Here is a 14,576-nt window from a genome sequence, read left to right on the forward strand (position 1 = left end):
ATTATGTTTTAAGTGCACTTGCATCATTAAATTTACTAATATTTGTACACCCCAACTGTTACATTTATATTAAATCTGCTAAACTTAAAAAGTGATTTGATTGTGGAAACAATTACAGAAAATGATAAATACATAATACGTGATTTTTATTTTTTTAAATCAAGACTTAAAAGTTTAAATAATTAGAAAAGATTTTATAAAACACGATGTGTACATTCTACTTTTAGACGCCCCAGTGTGTCTTTAATGTGTAAACTTTACTCATACATACAGACAGGGTTGTTTATCCCGTGCACCTTCGTAATTAGGATTTAAATAACTAAATTGCAAAAAATTAAAAGCAGAACATGTACATATGGAGCATCTTGAATTTTACAGAAAAGTTAATAGTTTTGTCAGTAACTATGCAGCTCAAAATGACAATTATGGCTTAACTTAAAACATTTTACATTTCATAAAATATTACAACATATTGGATTTATTTTTTAATTTCATGAAAATAAAAAATCAAGTATTTCAACATGTAATACTACTTTTTTTTTTTTTTTTTAAATTGCAAGACTTGAGCTCATTTTATGAGGAAAAATTGACCCAATTAAAATGCAAAAATTAGATTAAACTGAAAATTTTATAAGAAGTTATTTCAGAGAAAAAACTGCAACTGAAAAGGCTTTTCTCGGTTCTAAAGAAAAACGTCAATCTTATGAAGTAATTTTCAATATTCAGAGAATAAATCAGAGCGTTATAAAGGTATTCTGTCTTCTGATTGTCCTTCAAGCACAAAGCACCACACAGTCTTTCAATGGCACCATGCTGCATCATTTTATTGCTGAATTTCTTTTTTAAAGTTAATACAAAACCAGACAAGAGGCTCACACAGAATAAGCATGCATGTTTCCTCCCTCTGAGTGCATAGTTTCTACACAGTCCACCTCCTCAGTGGAAAAAGCTGATCAGAGTAATGTCATTACTTGGTTATTCTGAAGGGGATAAAGGCTGACGTGTGTTTCTCAGCTGCACTGTGGCCGCTCAGAGAGCAGAAACCACTCGGGTGGGTTTCTCTTTTTAAATTTGGTGCCGTTTGCGTCACGTACAAGCAGTTAGAAACGCACACGGCGGTTCGGATCCGCCTCGGCGTGCTTCTCGTTGTCTGTGTTGAACACGTTGTCACGTGATACGAACACCTCGATACCCTAGATTACACTCGTTCACATTACAAAGTTGGATTATTGCATGCAATACAAATCATTCAATATTCTGCTAAAGTCATGCATAATTCTATTTTATTCAGTTCTTTTAAACCCATATGTTCTTGTTGCTAGGTGCCTACTTGCTTATAAATTGTGATTATAAACCCCCGGGGGAGAGCATCACAGGGGTTTCAGAACACAGTATTTAAGAGGATGGAGAGGACGAGGATGATGAAGATGGTGGTGGTGCAAGTCAGTACAGAGGAAGTGCTTTTCAAACAAGTGTCAAGTTCGTTTCAATAAGTCCTTTGCAGCCACAGAGTCACTTAAAAAGTCTTGTTTTCCTAGAGGAAGAGGGCGGTTTGTTAAAAATGCTACAGGAAGTTGAAGTTAAAGCATCTCTCATGTACCGATGGGTCAAAATGACTTTTGGCGTTTAAGGGAATAGAAGGCAGGCAAAACATTTGTCAGGATGCTACAGCTATGCTCATGTTTGTTGTTTTTTTATTCTCATACTGCATGTTAAAGCCAATTATATGACTTCTAAAGAAATGGCGGAGGGGGGGGGGGGGGGGGGGGGGGGGATCCTTTCCATTACAGAATCCTTTACACATTTACACCCTGGCACTAAAATCATGCATTATTGTAGATTATTGCTTCTAAAACTCTAATCAAATACAATTTTTATGGATTAAAATAGAACGCTCTGAATCCCAAAACTATGAGGTACTATGTACAAAGCAACGTCAACTGTGGGATCTTAACTCCTCGACGTCGACGACCAGATCCCCACCGACCAGCCGACTGTCCAGTGTGGAGGAAGGTCGTTTTGATGCCGGGAGCGAGACTAAACCCCGGGGGTGGGGTGGGGGTCAAATATAAGGAACGTGGGTCAAAATCGGTCCGCAACGAGGCTCCAACCCGGCCAAACCACCAAGCCAACTGTAAAAAAATTTAAAGAAATCATCGATGCATACAAACATGCATTATGCAACAGTTTCGCACCAGAAAGTTTCATTAAAAATTCTTAATTTTCTGTAGTAATCGTTGAATTTTTGTGAAAATCTTCATTTCAAATTTAAAGGCGATTATAATTTCACTGCCGGGCCCACGAGACGTGACGTTCGGCTGTTAGTTTGCCTCTAATAATCTCAAACGAGTTGGACACCCCTGAGTTAACATGACGTTTCACTAGGGGGAGCTAAAGCATCAATGTTTACCGGCGATTACCGCCGCAAATCACTGCAACCCGCAGGTCAAACAACTCTGGGTGCTATTTTTCTCCCCCTGCTTCATCAAACATGAGAACAAAGTCTACTTTTATAAAATTATTTTGATCATAGTAGGTTTTTGACTGAGTGCATAATCTGTCAAAAATAGATTCTTGAGATTAAAGTTCAACCGAGTCCTGTTGCGGCGCTGGAAGGTCTCCCACCTTTCAGCCGTGGGTTCGTCTGGAAGTCGATTTCAACTATTCTTCATGAAGCAAGCATCACTACTTATCATGCAGGGCTACTATAATGTTGGCACTCGCTAAATAAGCTAAAGCACATGAGTCTATACATATCTTAATGGAAGACATTGGTGATTTTGTTGCTTTCAAACAACTTGTCACTTGTTTATACAATATACAGTTTGGTCAACAACATGACAGTCAGGATCAAATATTGCACACATCCCGGTAATAGTGTATTTCTTTTGTTGAAATCATATTCGAAACCAACAGAATCAATAAGTGAGGCCAGGGTTTTTCCTTCAGGAAAGAACAAGAAGTGAGTTTAGTTAATTCGACACGTCTCACGTGTGTTATTTTAATTTTTTTTCTTCTCCAAAACCTGTACCTGCAGCGTGTACAGAACTGGCCAATAATGAAAATGTGCAGGAGACGAAGTAAAGTTAGGTAGGTGGGGGTGGGTGGGGGGGGGGGGGGGGGGTCGTACCGATGTTTCTTCCTCTACATGCAATCTGCAGACTTCACAAAAACAAATACGAGGAACTCAAGAAACCCAAACCAGATGCATAGATGGGACACGGGTGAGGTGCGTCGCACCGCGCGCAACAAACGGACGTAGAAAAACTGCTGTGGCGCGTTACAGGCGAGAGGCTACTCGTACTGGTCACCGGTTCAATCCCGTTGGACTTGCTATGGCGATGAGGTAGTGCAAAAAACAACAACAACAACAACAACAAAAAACACCCGATGAGTCGAAGTCGAGTCACAGGCCTCGATCGTTGCTACAGTATTTTGTGTCATTTAAAAAAAGAAAAAAAAAAGAATTCTAATAATAATAATCACTGCGAGTAATTCTGCTCGTTATCGAACTTCTTTGAGACTTTGGGGTTATTTTTTAGTTACAGGGAGGTTTTGTGCAGCCGGACCGACGTCCCACACAGATGGACGCTCTATTACTTCTCGGACACATCGAGACGTGGTCAGGGAGCGTCGTCGTGCGAGCGAGGGGGCCCGGCGTGTCGGCGGCACGCGCCGCGGCGGCTGCAGAAACAGGTCGGGGGGGGGGAGGAGGGGGTGTGCAGAGAAGAAGAAGGCCAAGCGTCCCAGTGACAGCAGGGAGGGGGGGGACACCCGTGTACCACAAGCCCGGGAGAGGTCATCTCACTCGGGACGCTCTTCCTCCTCGGGCCTCGCCGGCGGGACGTGGACGGAGACGTCCTTCCTTCCAGTCGGAGCTGCAGCGCCGCGTTCGCCGGACCGCCGAGGCTCCGGGACGACCTGCCGGAGGAAACCGCCTGAGTCAGCGTTCTCGCTTCAGGTCTCACCAGAACATTTCATTCTATTATGAAGTATGTACTTATAATGTAGGACTGGGCCATTTGGCCTGAAAAAACAAAAAATAAATTAAAAATTAAAATAAATATATGTGAGTTTTTTTCCTCAATGCACTTAGAAATGACTGCAGACATCAGATATTTTGTCACAGAGTTAAAATGCATATAAACAATCCCAAGATAAAAAGTAAACGAGGCTCCGTCATTCAATACATTCAAGCTTTAACCCAAATTTGAGCAAACATGAAACAGCAACTCCAGAAACGCACAAGGACTGGTGGAACGGAATGGGAAAACTCATGAAAATCGTTTTGAGCTACAAATTTGATAAATCCATTTTTTTGCCCTGCCTTATTATAACGCCAAGGTGTTTGCTGATCCATTCATCCATCCGTGCGCTATAGCAGGGGTGTCAAACATAAGGCCTGTGGACCAGAACTAACCGCAAAAGAGGCTCCGAAAGAGGCAATCGTTTACTTTTGTGAGAATATAGACATTTCCATCACGTACACTCTGCACCGCAACAAAGAAAAACCATGAAAGTTTAAATTTAAAGGTTATTATAGCACCATTGTACTGGTCCGGCCCAAACTGGACTGAATGTTGAAGAACATGCAAACTTCGTATAAACAGGAGGAATGTGACAACATACCTGATTCAAACTCCCACACATGTATATTATGGCTGTTTTGTGTATTTTATACGTTTTTCTTTTGTTTGGGCAAAATGGTAAGTCGGTAGATTGTACTCCGACGCAGACTGTAGTGTTTTTAAAAAAGAATTCCCTTCAAAATTGGGTTTAGAACCATTGCAAACCTTCTGTTAGAATAATGTGATTTATATCTCTGAAGGAAAATACTAGGTTTCTGGTCTCATCTTTGTAAATGACCTACTTCCACAGACAGAATAGAGGATGCGTGCAGCCTGTCGGGAATAAACTGAAATGTATTAATAGTGTATTAATGTGAAGGAATAAATTAAAGCACTTGCAGCTTGATGATGCTTCCTGCAGACAAATGATTAATTACCTAAAATATGTGAGGCGTCAGTCTCCGTGTGCAGCTTCCAGACCGACAGTGGTGGGCACCGAGAATCCCCCAGACTGGGCAGCAATCGTGCGGGAGATGTTGGATTAGACGAGGTTTGGAGCTCTGACCTTGGTGCAGGTTGGGATGATGCGGAGACGTTCCGGAGCTCCGAGCCGCGGCTGCACGCAGCAGTAAACAAAAGCCGGGGGGGGGCGTCCCTCTCTCTGCGGCCACACCGGGTTCACTGAGCGGCCACGTCGGCGAGGGAGGCGGGCGAGCCGCCGGACCTTCTTCCCGCCTTCTTCCGCTCCGTGCTGCTCGCCTCCGAGGAGAGAAGAAGGTCCCGTCGGCCCCCGTCCTCCCAGCACCCTCCGCTCTACGCCATTTTCACTCTGCTACTACGAGCGAGCGGAGCCGCGCGCTGATTGGAGCGCAAGAGCTGTCAGTCAAAGGCAAGTCCCGCCCCGGAAACGGCAAACGTCCCCATTGGAATTCTCCCCAAAACGTCAAAATAAGCTTATTTAACTTCATCTACACTTTGTTTTTTTTACAAATATAAATTCATTGGACTATCTGAGTCATCCAAAATTATTGTTTTATGGGTTTTTTTGTCTATTAAAGGGGTCATATCATGCAAAATTCCCTTTCTAACAGTTTTCCAGCAGGACTAATCGTCCCCATACCTGGACTGACGCCCCAGAAGTGAAGACAGTCTGTCCTCTCTGTCCCTGGCTTGTTTCAGTTTTTAAAAAGTGTGTTGCTCCAACCAGCCAATCAGAAATCAAACCCTATATAGTGTCATGAGGGGAGGTAACACACAAAACAAAACAAGTGCATCATATAAAATTTTATTATCTAGAATGTAATCTAAATACATTCATTTCTATTACTTTGTAATGTAAACAAGATAACGCAGACTCAGCAGAGCTGAGCCTGTTTTCATGTCTGGGATGACAGAACACAGTGGACGCTCCCGGCAGAAACATTTGAAGAAGTAGTGGCGCCTCCAATAACTATTTCTGTCTTTCCTGTTTATGTTTTCGTTTTACAAAAAATAAAAATTCCAAAGGCTTGTTTTTTTAAAGCAGGGTGCTCGGCCTCAATGTGGCACTTTTGATGATTTAATCAGATAGCTGGTCACCACATATTACAGAGCTGATTGGCAAATACCTGTTGAAGACATGATTTAATAGAATTAGTTTTTTTCTCACTTTCTTGTAATTAAAGAAAAACCCAACACCAAACCAGTGGAAGTGGCGGCCGTGCTGCAGCGCTCTGTCTCACCACCGGGAGCAGTGGTTAGACACTGATTTATAAACCAGTAGAAACCTTATTCAAACCCACAACCTTCCCATTAGAGGACCACTTAACCGACCGAGCCACAACCGACCCAAAGCTCCGTTTTGTTCTTGTTCCTGCTTTTTAGACATGTCGCAGTGGTTTCTTTATATTATTTTAAGGTCCGGGCAATGATGGGAGGGGAAAAAAAAATAAGCGCTGACGTAAGAGAAATCTTGGTTACATAGAGAAATTAATTTGCAGTATTTACTGTGAATATTTTGAATTAGACTGAGTATCATTTAATCATTTCAGGCTAGATGTCCTCTTGTGGAAACCAAATTCTGTTCACCTGAGATTAATATTTCCAGTTTGAGTACAAGCTTAGACTTTTCTGCGAGGAGTTTGCCTTCGTTTCTTCAGATCATCTCCTTCCGATTTGTGTCCACTTCCATAGTATGAACAAAAAAAAAAAAAAAAATCACCAATGACACGGAGAAGCATGGCACTTACTTTATTCATTTCAAAACCATTAATTACCTTAGTAATACCTCTATACCGACGTTACATTGCGTGAATCATACAGGACTGATAATCATTTGATGGATAAAGTGAATGAGCTGCATTTCCTGCACTCAGCGGCTGAGAGAGCGGCGTCACATTACAGATTAAAACGGTGACCAGTTCACGTACGCTACCCTGCAGAGAGAACTTAAGACCACAAGTTATTGATTTTCTTCAGCGTCCGTGAGGAAAAGAATAAGGAATAAGTCTCGTCTCAGCCGTCAGGAGACTAAATAAATAAGCGTCTACGAACTAATTAATCCTGAGGCTGATTTCCACAGACGCTAATAAGTTGTTTTTATTTTTTTTTTAGATAACAGCATCTTCTGCTGGATTTCCTCCTTTCAACATTTTAAGTGAATGTCACAAGCGGCAGTGGCCCCCGGCGCTCACAAGCTTTTAAAAAAGGTCAAACTTTTTTTTTTTTGCGCAAGTCTCACGTTTGAAGCACGAAATTTCAGTGGATTTGGCAGTAGCTCGGTTAATCCGCGTGATAACTCAACATAAACATGGCTTTGGGCTCCTGCTTACAGTTCAGATAAGGAGTTTTCCGAGGGGAACCTGGGCCATGGCACGTGAGAGTCAAACATTAAGATCCCGTTGGCCGTGAAGGAACGAACACAAAGCTGAGAGGACGATTCCTAAGATCCTGTTTGCTTTAAAAAAAACAAGACTTCTACAGTAAAAGCTCACGACTGGCAGCAACGTTGCTTATTCAAAAAAGACGAAGTGAATGTCGACGGAGCAGCGACAGACTTACTGCAAAAAAGCTTTATAGTACCGTGTTCAAAATAATGTTTCATGTGAGAGGTGAACCAGTGGCGGAACATTCTACAACAAAGTTTCTAATAAATAATTTACCAATAGTGAAGAAAAGGGAAAGAAAAATAAAAAATGACAACACACAGTGACGTTGCATAAAAGAACACCAAGGCACGCAACTTTTCCCTTTGTTCACAGAGCGGCGCGAAAAGGCAGAAACTCCCAGATCTACGGCGTTCTCTATCGAGGCGACAAGCTGAGTGAGGCTGTGGTGCGACATCGACTGACATGTTCAAGTTCAAACTCAGAATAAAGGAGAGAGAGAGAAAAAAAAAAACCGTGGGGGGGGGTGTGGGGGGGTGGGGTTAGCTTTAGTGCAGGAATCGGATGCTCATTTTCTGCTCCACATCCACTTTTTCCAGGACCTGTGAAAGGAAAACAAAGAGTTAACTCCAGGAAACGGAATAATCCAGATGAAGGTGTGTAATGTTTGAAAGCTGACGGAAATGATTTACTCCAAACTCAGGAAGACAAAGTTGGAGACAGTTTAACTCGGTTCTGACAAAACAGAGAGTTCATTTCAAATCGCTGGGGCTGCAGGTCGCACTTTGATTCTCAAACCGACTGCAGGTTTTTTTTTTTTAATGAGATGTATCCTATAGTCACATATAGCCACAACAAAGGCTGTAGTCCTTTTCTAAAACAGAGGGAATTGTGAATGTGCATAATGAGTTCAGATGTGCTAGAAATGTTTTCAGAAAGTTGCATTTTCAAATAACTTCTATCATGTTACAGCCGGTAGTCAGTGCATACTTCACACATACAGGAAAATAAATAGTGAATTCCTGACTATTGAGCGCACCTGAATATAAGCCCCACCCCCAAATTTAAAAAAGAAACAGATAAAGTCCAGAGTTACATGATGCACCTGAACGCATCACTCGTGTATTAGTGGCACGAAGCTCGTTAACCTGTAAAAATCCATAAATCAGTCGCGTCATTGTCGCGGGGTAAGGTAGCTGCTTATAGTCCGGAAATCACGGCAAGTAGATCGGGGAGCAATTTAGGCAAGGATGAGAAAAAAATTAAATAAAAATAACGTGCCTTGATAAATTCATTGAAGGAAATGGAGTTGTCTCCATTGGTGTCAGCTTCCTGGATTGTCCGATCGGCAATACTGCCAAGCTGTTCATCCGAGATGTTCACGCCAACCATCATCCGCAAGACCTGAGAGAATAAACAAACCGTCCCCGTATAGTTAATGAGGATGATTCTTTCCTTTGTCTGTTTATTACATCTTGAGGCTCAGCGACAGTAAGCAAGGCCACTCAGTTTAACACATTTCAGGAACAGATTTCCATAAACAAACATTCACACTGGTGAAGAAAAAATGATGCTTCTGCATTCGGCGCTTCGCAGACGAGTAGTAATACTTAGAAATCTATCATCTGTGTGGCAGGAAGCCAGTGAAAAGATCGAACCAGACCATGATACAGTACTCCAAATGGACCCAAGACAAACTCAGATTAGCTTCTCTAATCTCTGCTGACACAGCAGTACTTTAAACCTCACCGTGTACTTCAAATGATAGTAGGTTGCATTTGTAATCATTTTAATATGGCTGGTTAGAAATGGGTCACAGTTCATGATCACACCAAAGACTTCTGGCTTCTGTCTGCGTATTTCAACCTCACAGGCCAAGAGAACTTTTAACGTCTCATATTTGACTCCAATACTGCTGCTTTTCTCTCTCTTGTAGAAAATCTAAGGACTCTCAGATGTTGACAGGCTCAGTTCCCTCACAGAGTTTGGGCTGTCATCTCCTGGTGAAACAGCGGCGTAAATCTGTGACTGTTAAGACAGAAGTGGGCTCAGGACGGAGCCCTGAGGAACTCCAAATGACATTATGTTCAGCCAGACTTGAAATGACCAGGTGACGCAACACACTCATGCTCTTTAGACGGGATTTAAACACTTTAGTGGTGCGGCGGAGACGTCTGTGTTCAGTCGTATGTCATTCAAGACTTTAACAACATCCCTGTGCCGTGGACTAAAACCTGAGAGAAAGGCATCGGAGGTGAAAACTCGAGATTTGATATGGGTCTGCAATCATTAAATATTGATCAAGTTGAGATTTTGAGTAGAAAAATAAAATAAACAAAGCTAACAGCGTGAGCCTGGGGAAGCTGAAGGAAACAAGGAGAAAGTTTTGAAAGTCTCGTAAGCAGACCTGGAACTTTTTCCAAACTTGTCTTACTCAGACACTTAAGGAGAAACACAGAAATATTAAGTGTGTTCCAAAGCGGTTTTTACACACCAGCACACGTTTGGTGGAAAACAAGCCTTTGAGTCACACTCGGCGGCGCAGGCTCGTGCAGCAGGTGACACACAAATGTTTTGCGCAAAACAAGAGATGCGTCTGAGTCATTTAACCTGGAGCTTACACCAACCACAGGTCACACAATGTCACCGAAAACCCAGCGGGCTCGGCCGAGGGGCAACAAATAACACAGAGGGAGCTCAAACACAGGTAATTAAACCGTCTGAGGAAAACCAATCTGTCGTTAAGACGAGCCGTCACACCATTTATCAGCACACGAGAGGGTTTCCACGAAGACGAGACTTTGCCCAATACGGCACTAAAACAGATATTACATGACAGCTTTTGTCACTCGGGAGGGAGTGGCAATTCTTCCCCCGCCACAAACGATAACGGAGTGACAAAAGAATGACAATGAATGTTTGGAGTCTGAATCAGTGTGTGTGTGTGTGTGTGTGTGTGTGTGTGTGTGTGTGTGTGTGTGTGTGTGAAACACAAGCTCACCTGCAGCAGCTCGTCCCGAGAGATTTTGTCGTCCCGGTCCAGGTCGTAAAGGCGAAAAGCGACTGCAAAGGAGAGAAGAGCATGTGAGCCGCGGTGGTGAAATCCTGTGGATCCTCAGCGACGGCGCGCCGCCTGACCACGCCCGTGTGACCCGAGCGCGACACTCACAGAGCAGCTTGTTCGTCCTGCTGTTGAGCGGCTCGCTGGCCGCCTGGTTCTTGCTCTTCTCGTTGTCCTCGATCGGTCTGAAGTGAGCCAAAGTCCGCATGAAGCCCCTGAAGTTCACCTGGTCCTCCCTGCAGGCAGAGAGTTAGAGCTGTGAGAGGGTGGACAACACAGGAGTAAACCTTTTTTTTTTTTTTTTTTTAAAGCTGGTTCATTTTACTTTTAATTGAACGGGTGAAGGAAGCACAATGAAAACTCCAGCCTGCAGTAACCCGACACCATTATATAGACTCCACTGCCATTCCCAAGTCACTCCAAAACAAACAGGCCCAAACCAGAGGAACAAGACTCCATCTGAGATTAAAACCTCCACACAGCTGAACGTTCTGGGATTCAAATCATATATCCAAACAACATCTGGACTCCAACCTCCACACAAAAACAGTAATAATTTAATTGACATCACTGCGGCCGTGGCGGAGGAGGCCGGGCGTCTCCAGGAGCCACGTTAAAACCTCGTGGCAGTGACTCAAACCAAAAACCAGATCATCCAACAAGTAATTACTCACCCTTCAGGAAAAAATGCATTGATGATTCTGTCTCCCAGAGGATTGATGGCCAGCTCTGGGATCCTCTGGAAGTCTTCTCGACTGCAAACATCAAGGGACGGTAAATTAATTCAACTCCACACGCGGCGGTTTGAGAATATTACTTCAAGTTCATATGGACGACGAACCTATATAATAAATACGTTCCGCAACTCAATGATTATGTAAAAATGACAAGATTTTGTTGCAGGTGAAATAAATCAAGTGAATCCCGTTGTCTTGATCCAACATCATCCTGCTGTGATATATGTGAAAACTTAATGTTATGGCAACGGGCCGGACGATAAGGGAGTCACACTGCGGGGAAATAAACGAGAACAAACCCGACCTCTGCTGTGACCAAAAGCACTGGGTACGACGGAGAACTTGTTATGTGTAAACACAAACATCTTTCAAAGGACTGACTCCCATGAAAACACGCACACATTCTCATTTCCCGCTTTGTCCTTGAGAGGAACCGCGCATCCTGAAGCCAGAGGACCGTGTCGAAACAAGGCCGACGCTTTAGTTACTGAATGATTACCCTTCGCTTCAACCTGTCAATTCAAGTGAGCCAGAAGAAATAGAATGAACAACTCCACTTTATGCAAATGTGTCAAACCTATCTTAGGAGGCAGATACAAAACTGCAAAAGCAAATCCAATAGAGTAATTCTGTTTGTATTGAACCACTACTACATATAACCTACTGAGCTGAGAAATACTACATTTAAGCATTTACATTAAAAGTCCATCATTTATTTAGAAGAATCTGAAAGTGGTTAAAGATCTCCTTCTATCCTCCAACTCCAACCAGAACCGCAGAACGCCTCCAGCTCTGAGCCTGGTTCTGCAGGTTTTCCTCCGGTAAAAGGACAGTTTTATTCCTTCCTACTGTCTTTTAGATTTGCTCATGTGTGCAAATGTTGGGTTTTGAAATGGCAGTGTTCTATTTGGCGCTATACAAATAAACTGTTCAAATCAAACGGTCCTCAGATGATGACGACAAATCATCCCTGAAGATGTCGTGCAATTCTGGAGAGGAGTTTTGCGAAAAGTTGGTAAAATACATAAACGCAAACCAATAAATAAATAAAAAAATAAAGACGAAAACATAAACTTCTCGGCCCAACTGGAGAAGTTAAAATGTATGTCTCATATAGTGTGTTATGGAGCTCTTTCAGCTTTTGTTTGGTATTCTACAGGGTGTGGTGGAATGTTCACAATGGGGGGAACAATGGGGAATAAACGTCGGGAATCGGTGATCCACAGTGTCTGGCTGATGTTTTAATCCTTTATTTGGAAGTGGAAGGTGGTGCAGCTTACCTCAGGGTCCCGTTCTCTCCTTTATCCAGGCTGGTGAAGCGGCTGTACAGGCGGGTGATCTGACTGTGGGAGACTGCAGGGCAGCAAAGGAGGCACACATCTTACTCCCATGCAACAAAAACCTTGGAAAATATGCAGTGATTCAGGAAGGGCAACGTCTAGCACAGGCATTCGTGACCTGCCACCTCAGGGTGGATGGATAGAAAAGGACAGAAGTGTTGTTGTCAGTGTGAACGAAGCCCAGCTGAGAGTGATGGTGCAACAGTTGAACTGTACCAGTAAAGTCAGTGTTGCTCAATATCCATCACCTTTCATCTAAAAAAAATAATAATAAAAGAAGGTCAACTTACAGCCGGTCTCCTTCTTGATCTCCTCGATCTCCTCCTCTCGGAGTAACGTGGACGCCCTGGATCCCATGTTTGACCGGTTAAAAAGGCTTAAAACAATCCCGAGCAGCTGTGGAAGAATCTCCACCCGGACCAGCAGCGGGTCAAGGGAGCTAACAGGCTAACGCGACGGGCTAAAAGAACCTGCGCCGCCCGCTCTGTGGACAAACACGGCCCGAGGTCAAACCGAACAGGCCGTTTCCCGTCCTCCCGTTGAAGCGACTCAGTCAAGTATCCGTCCTTTCGTCACGGTCTTGGAGGTTTTTCTCATGGTACCAGCACGGTTTCTGGTCAGGTTATCTTCCTGTTTAATGAGGGAGGTGCAACGGAGGACGCCGCCTCCCAGCAGGATGGTCTCTGCAAACTCAGGTGGCCCTCTGTTGTGCCTGCTTAGAAAAACAATTGTTCGACAATATTACATTTAAAATTAAACCCTGCTGAGAAAATTGAGTAATTACTAGTTATTTATAATTAGTACTATAACTAACCTAGTGGTATCTACTTAAAAAAAAAAAAAAAAATCCGATTAGGAAGAAAAGAGAACTACGCAGAGGCAAGACATAATGTTGTTAGGGTTACCGTTTAAACCGTAACGTTCAATTGCAATTGGTTGAAAATTCAAGGAAAACTTTTCTAAAAGTATTATTATTATTATTATTATTATTATTATTATTATTATTATTATTATTATTATTATTAATTATTATTATTATCGTTGTTGTTGTGGTGGTGGTGGTGGTGGTGGTGATGATGAGGATGATGGCACACAAAATGAGAAGCATCAGTGACGATGCACTTTATAACTAAGTCAAGTTAAATCCTTTATTAGTCACAAACAATTATACTTAGTATAATGTGCAGTGAAATGTTTTATGTACCTGTTCCGCATCAAAACAACATTTTTTATGGGATGGAAATATAGAAATAAAAATCCTAAGCACATATAAAGAAAATATCCCACAAAATAACACACAAAATTACATTAATATTAATAAAAAATAAGAAAATGTAGGCACACGAAAGATAAACGATAATAACTGCTGCGACTGATATAGATAACATTCTTGACTTCCTTCATAGGATGTCCAGCTGTTTGTGGCACCGCAGGAAACGTTTTAGGGTCAACATGTTGTTGTTAGATATATATTAATAGAGATATTTGAACACACACACACACACACACACACACACACACACACACACACACACACACACACACACACACACACACACACACACACAATCACTAGATTGAGTCAACAAAATATTCTGGCTTCACAGTTCTGATGGACACTAGGGGGCGCTATGGCCCCTGAGTTTGTGCACTAATTACCTGTTAGGTAATAATGGCAAGTCTGTCCTTTTTCTCTGATATCTAAGTTCAGCACATTAGTGCAAGTTACTGACAGAAGTCACTAATTTCTTTTTCCGAGTGATGGAATTATCTCTGTACTTATTGAAAGTGACCAGTTAACTGAGAAAGTAACTTTGGATAGTCTCCCTCACTTAGATGTCTCTCAACAATTTGCACATTATTGATGGTAAACTTTGATCTTGAATTTAATCCTGATGTTCGAAGAGCCAAATTAATGATGATCAAGCACTTCTATCACCAGGGTCTGAGGGAAGTTGAGCCTGTAATTAAATATACTCAATATGTGTCTCTGAATTAAACCTTTA

At 42.4% G+C, this 14,576-nt stretch overlaps 1 protein-coding gene across 1 annotated transcript; it reads right to left on the reverse strand.

The window, feature by feature from the left end:
* Window positions 1-7,227: 7,227 nt before the first annotated feature.
* chp1 (calcineurin-like EF-hand protein 1) lies at window positions 7,228-13,233 on the reverse strand. The gene is made up of 7 exons (XM_080480227.1): window positions 12,861-13,233; window positions 12,511-12,583; window positions 11,168-11,248; window positions 10,602-10,729; window positions 10,434-10,495; window positions 8,714-8,836; window positions 7,228-8,034 (listed from the first exon to the last, which is right to left on the reverse strand). Exons 1-7 carry the CDS (start codon window positions 12,925-12,927, stop codon window positions 7,981-7,983), a joined length of 588 nt encoding a protein of 195 aa, XP_080336353.1. The 5' UTR covers window positions 12,928-13,233; the 3' UTR covers window positions 7,228-7,980.
* Between the last annotated feature and the right edge of the window lie 1,343 nt (window positions 13,234-14,576).

This window comes from Lipophrys pholis, assembly GCF_963383615.2.
Source record: "Lipophrys pholis genome assembly, chromosome: 14".
Taxonomy (NCBI): Eukaryota; Metazoa; Chordata; class Actinopteri; order Blenniiformes; family Blenniidae; genus Lipophrys; species Lipophrys pholis.

Coding starts and splice junctions, on each gene's coding strand:
- chp1 (XM_080480227.1), bottom strand. CDS start 12,927: ATGGGATCCAGGGCGTCCACGTTACTCCGAGAGGAGGAGATCGAGGAG. Junction 12,584..12,860: donor GATCAAGAAGGAGACCGGCT/GTAAGTTGACCT, acceptor GCTGCCCTGCAG/TCTCCCACAGTCAGATCACC. Junction 10,496..10,601: donor CAGGACGAACAAGCTGCTCT/GTGAGTGTCGCG, acceptor TCTCCTTTGCAG/TCGCTTTTCGCCTTTACGAC.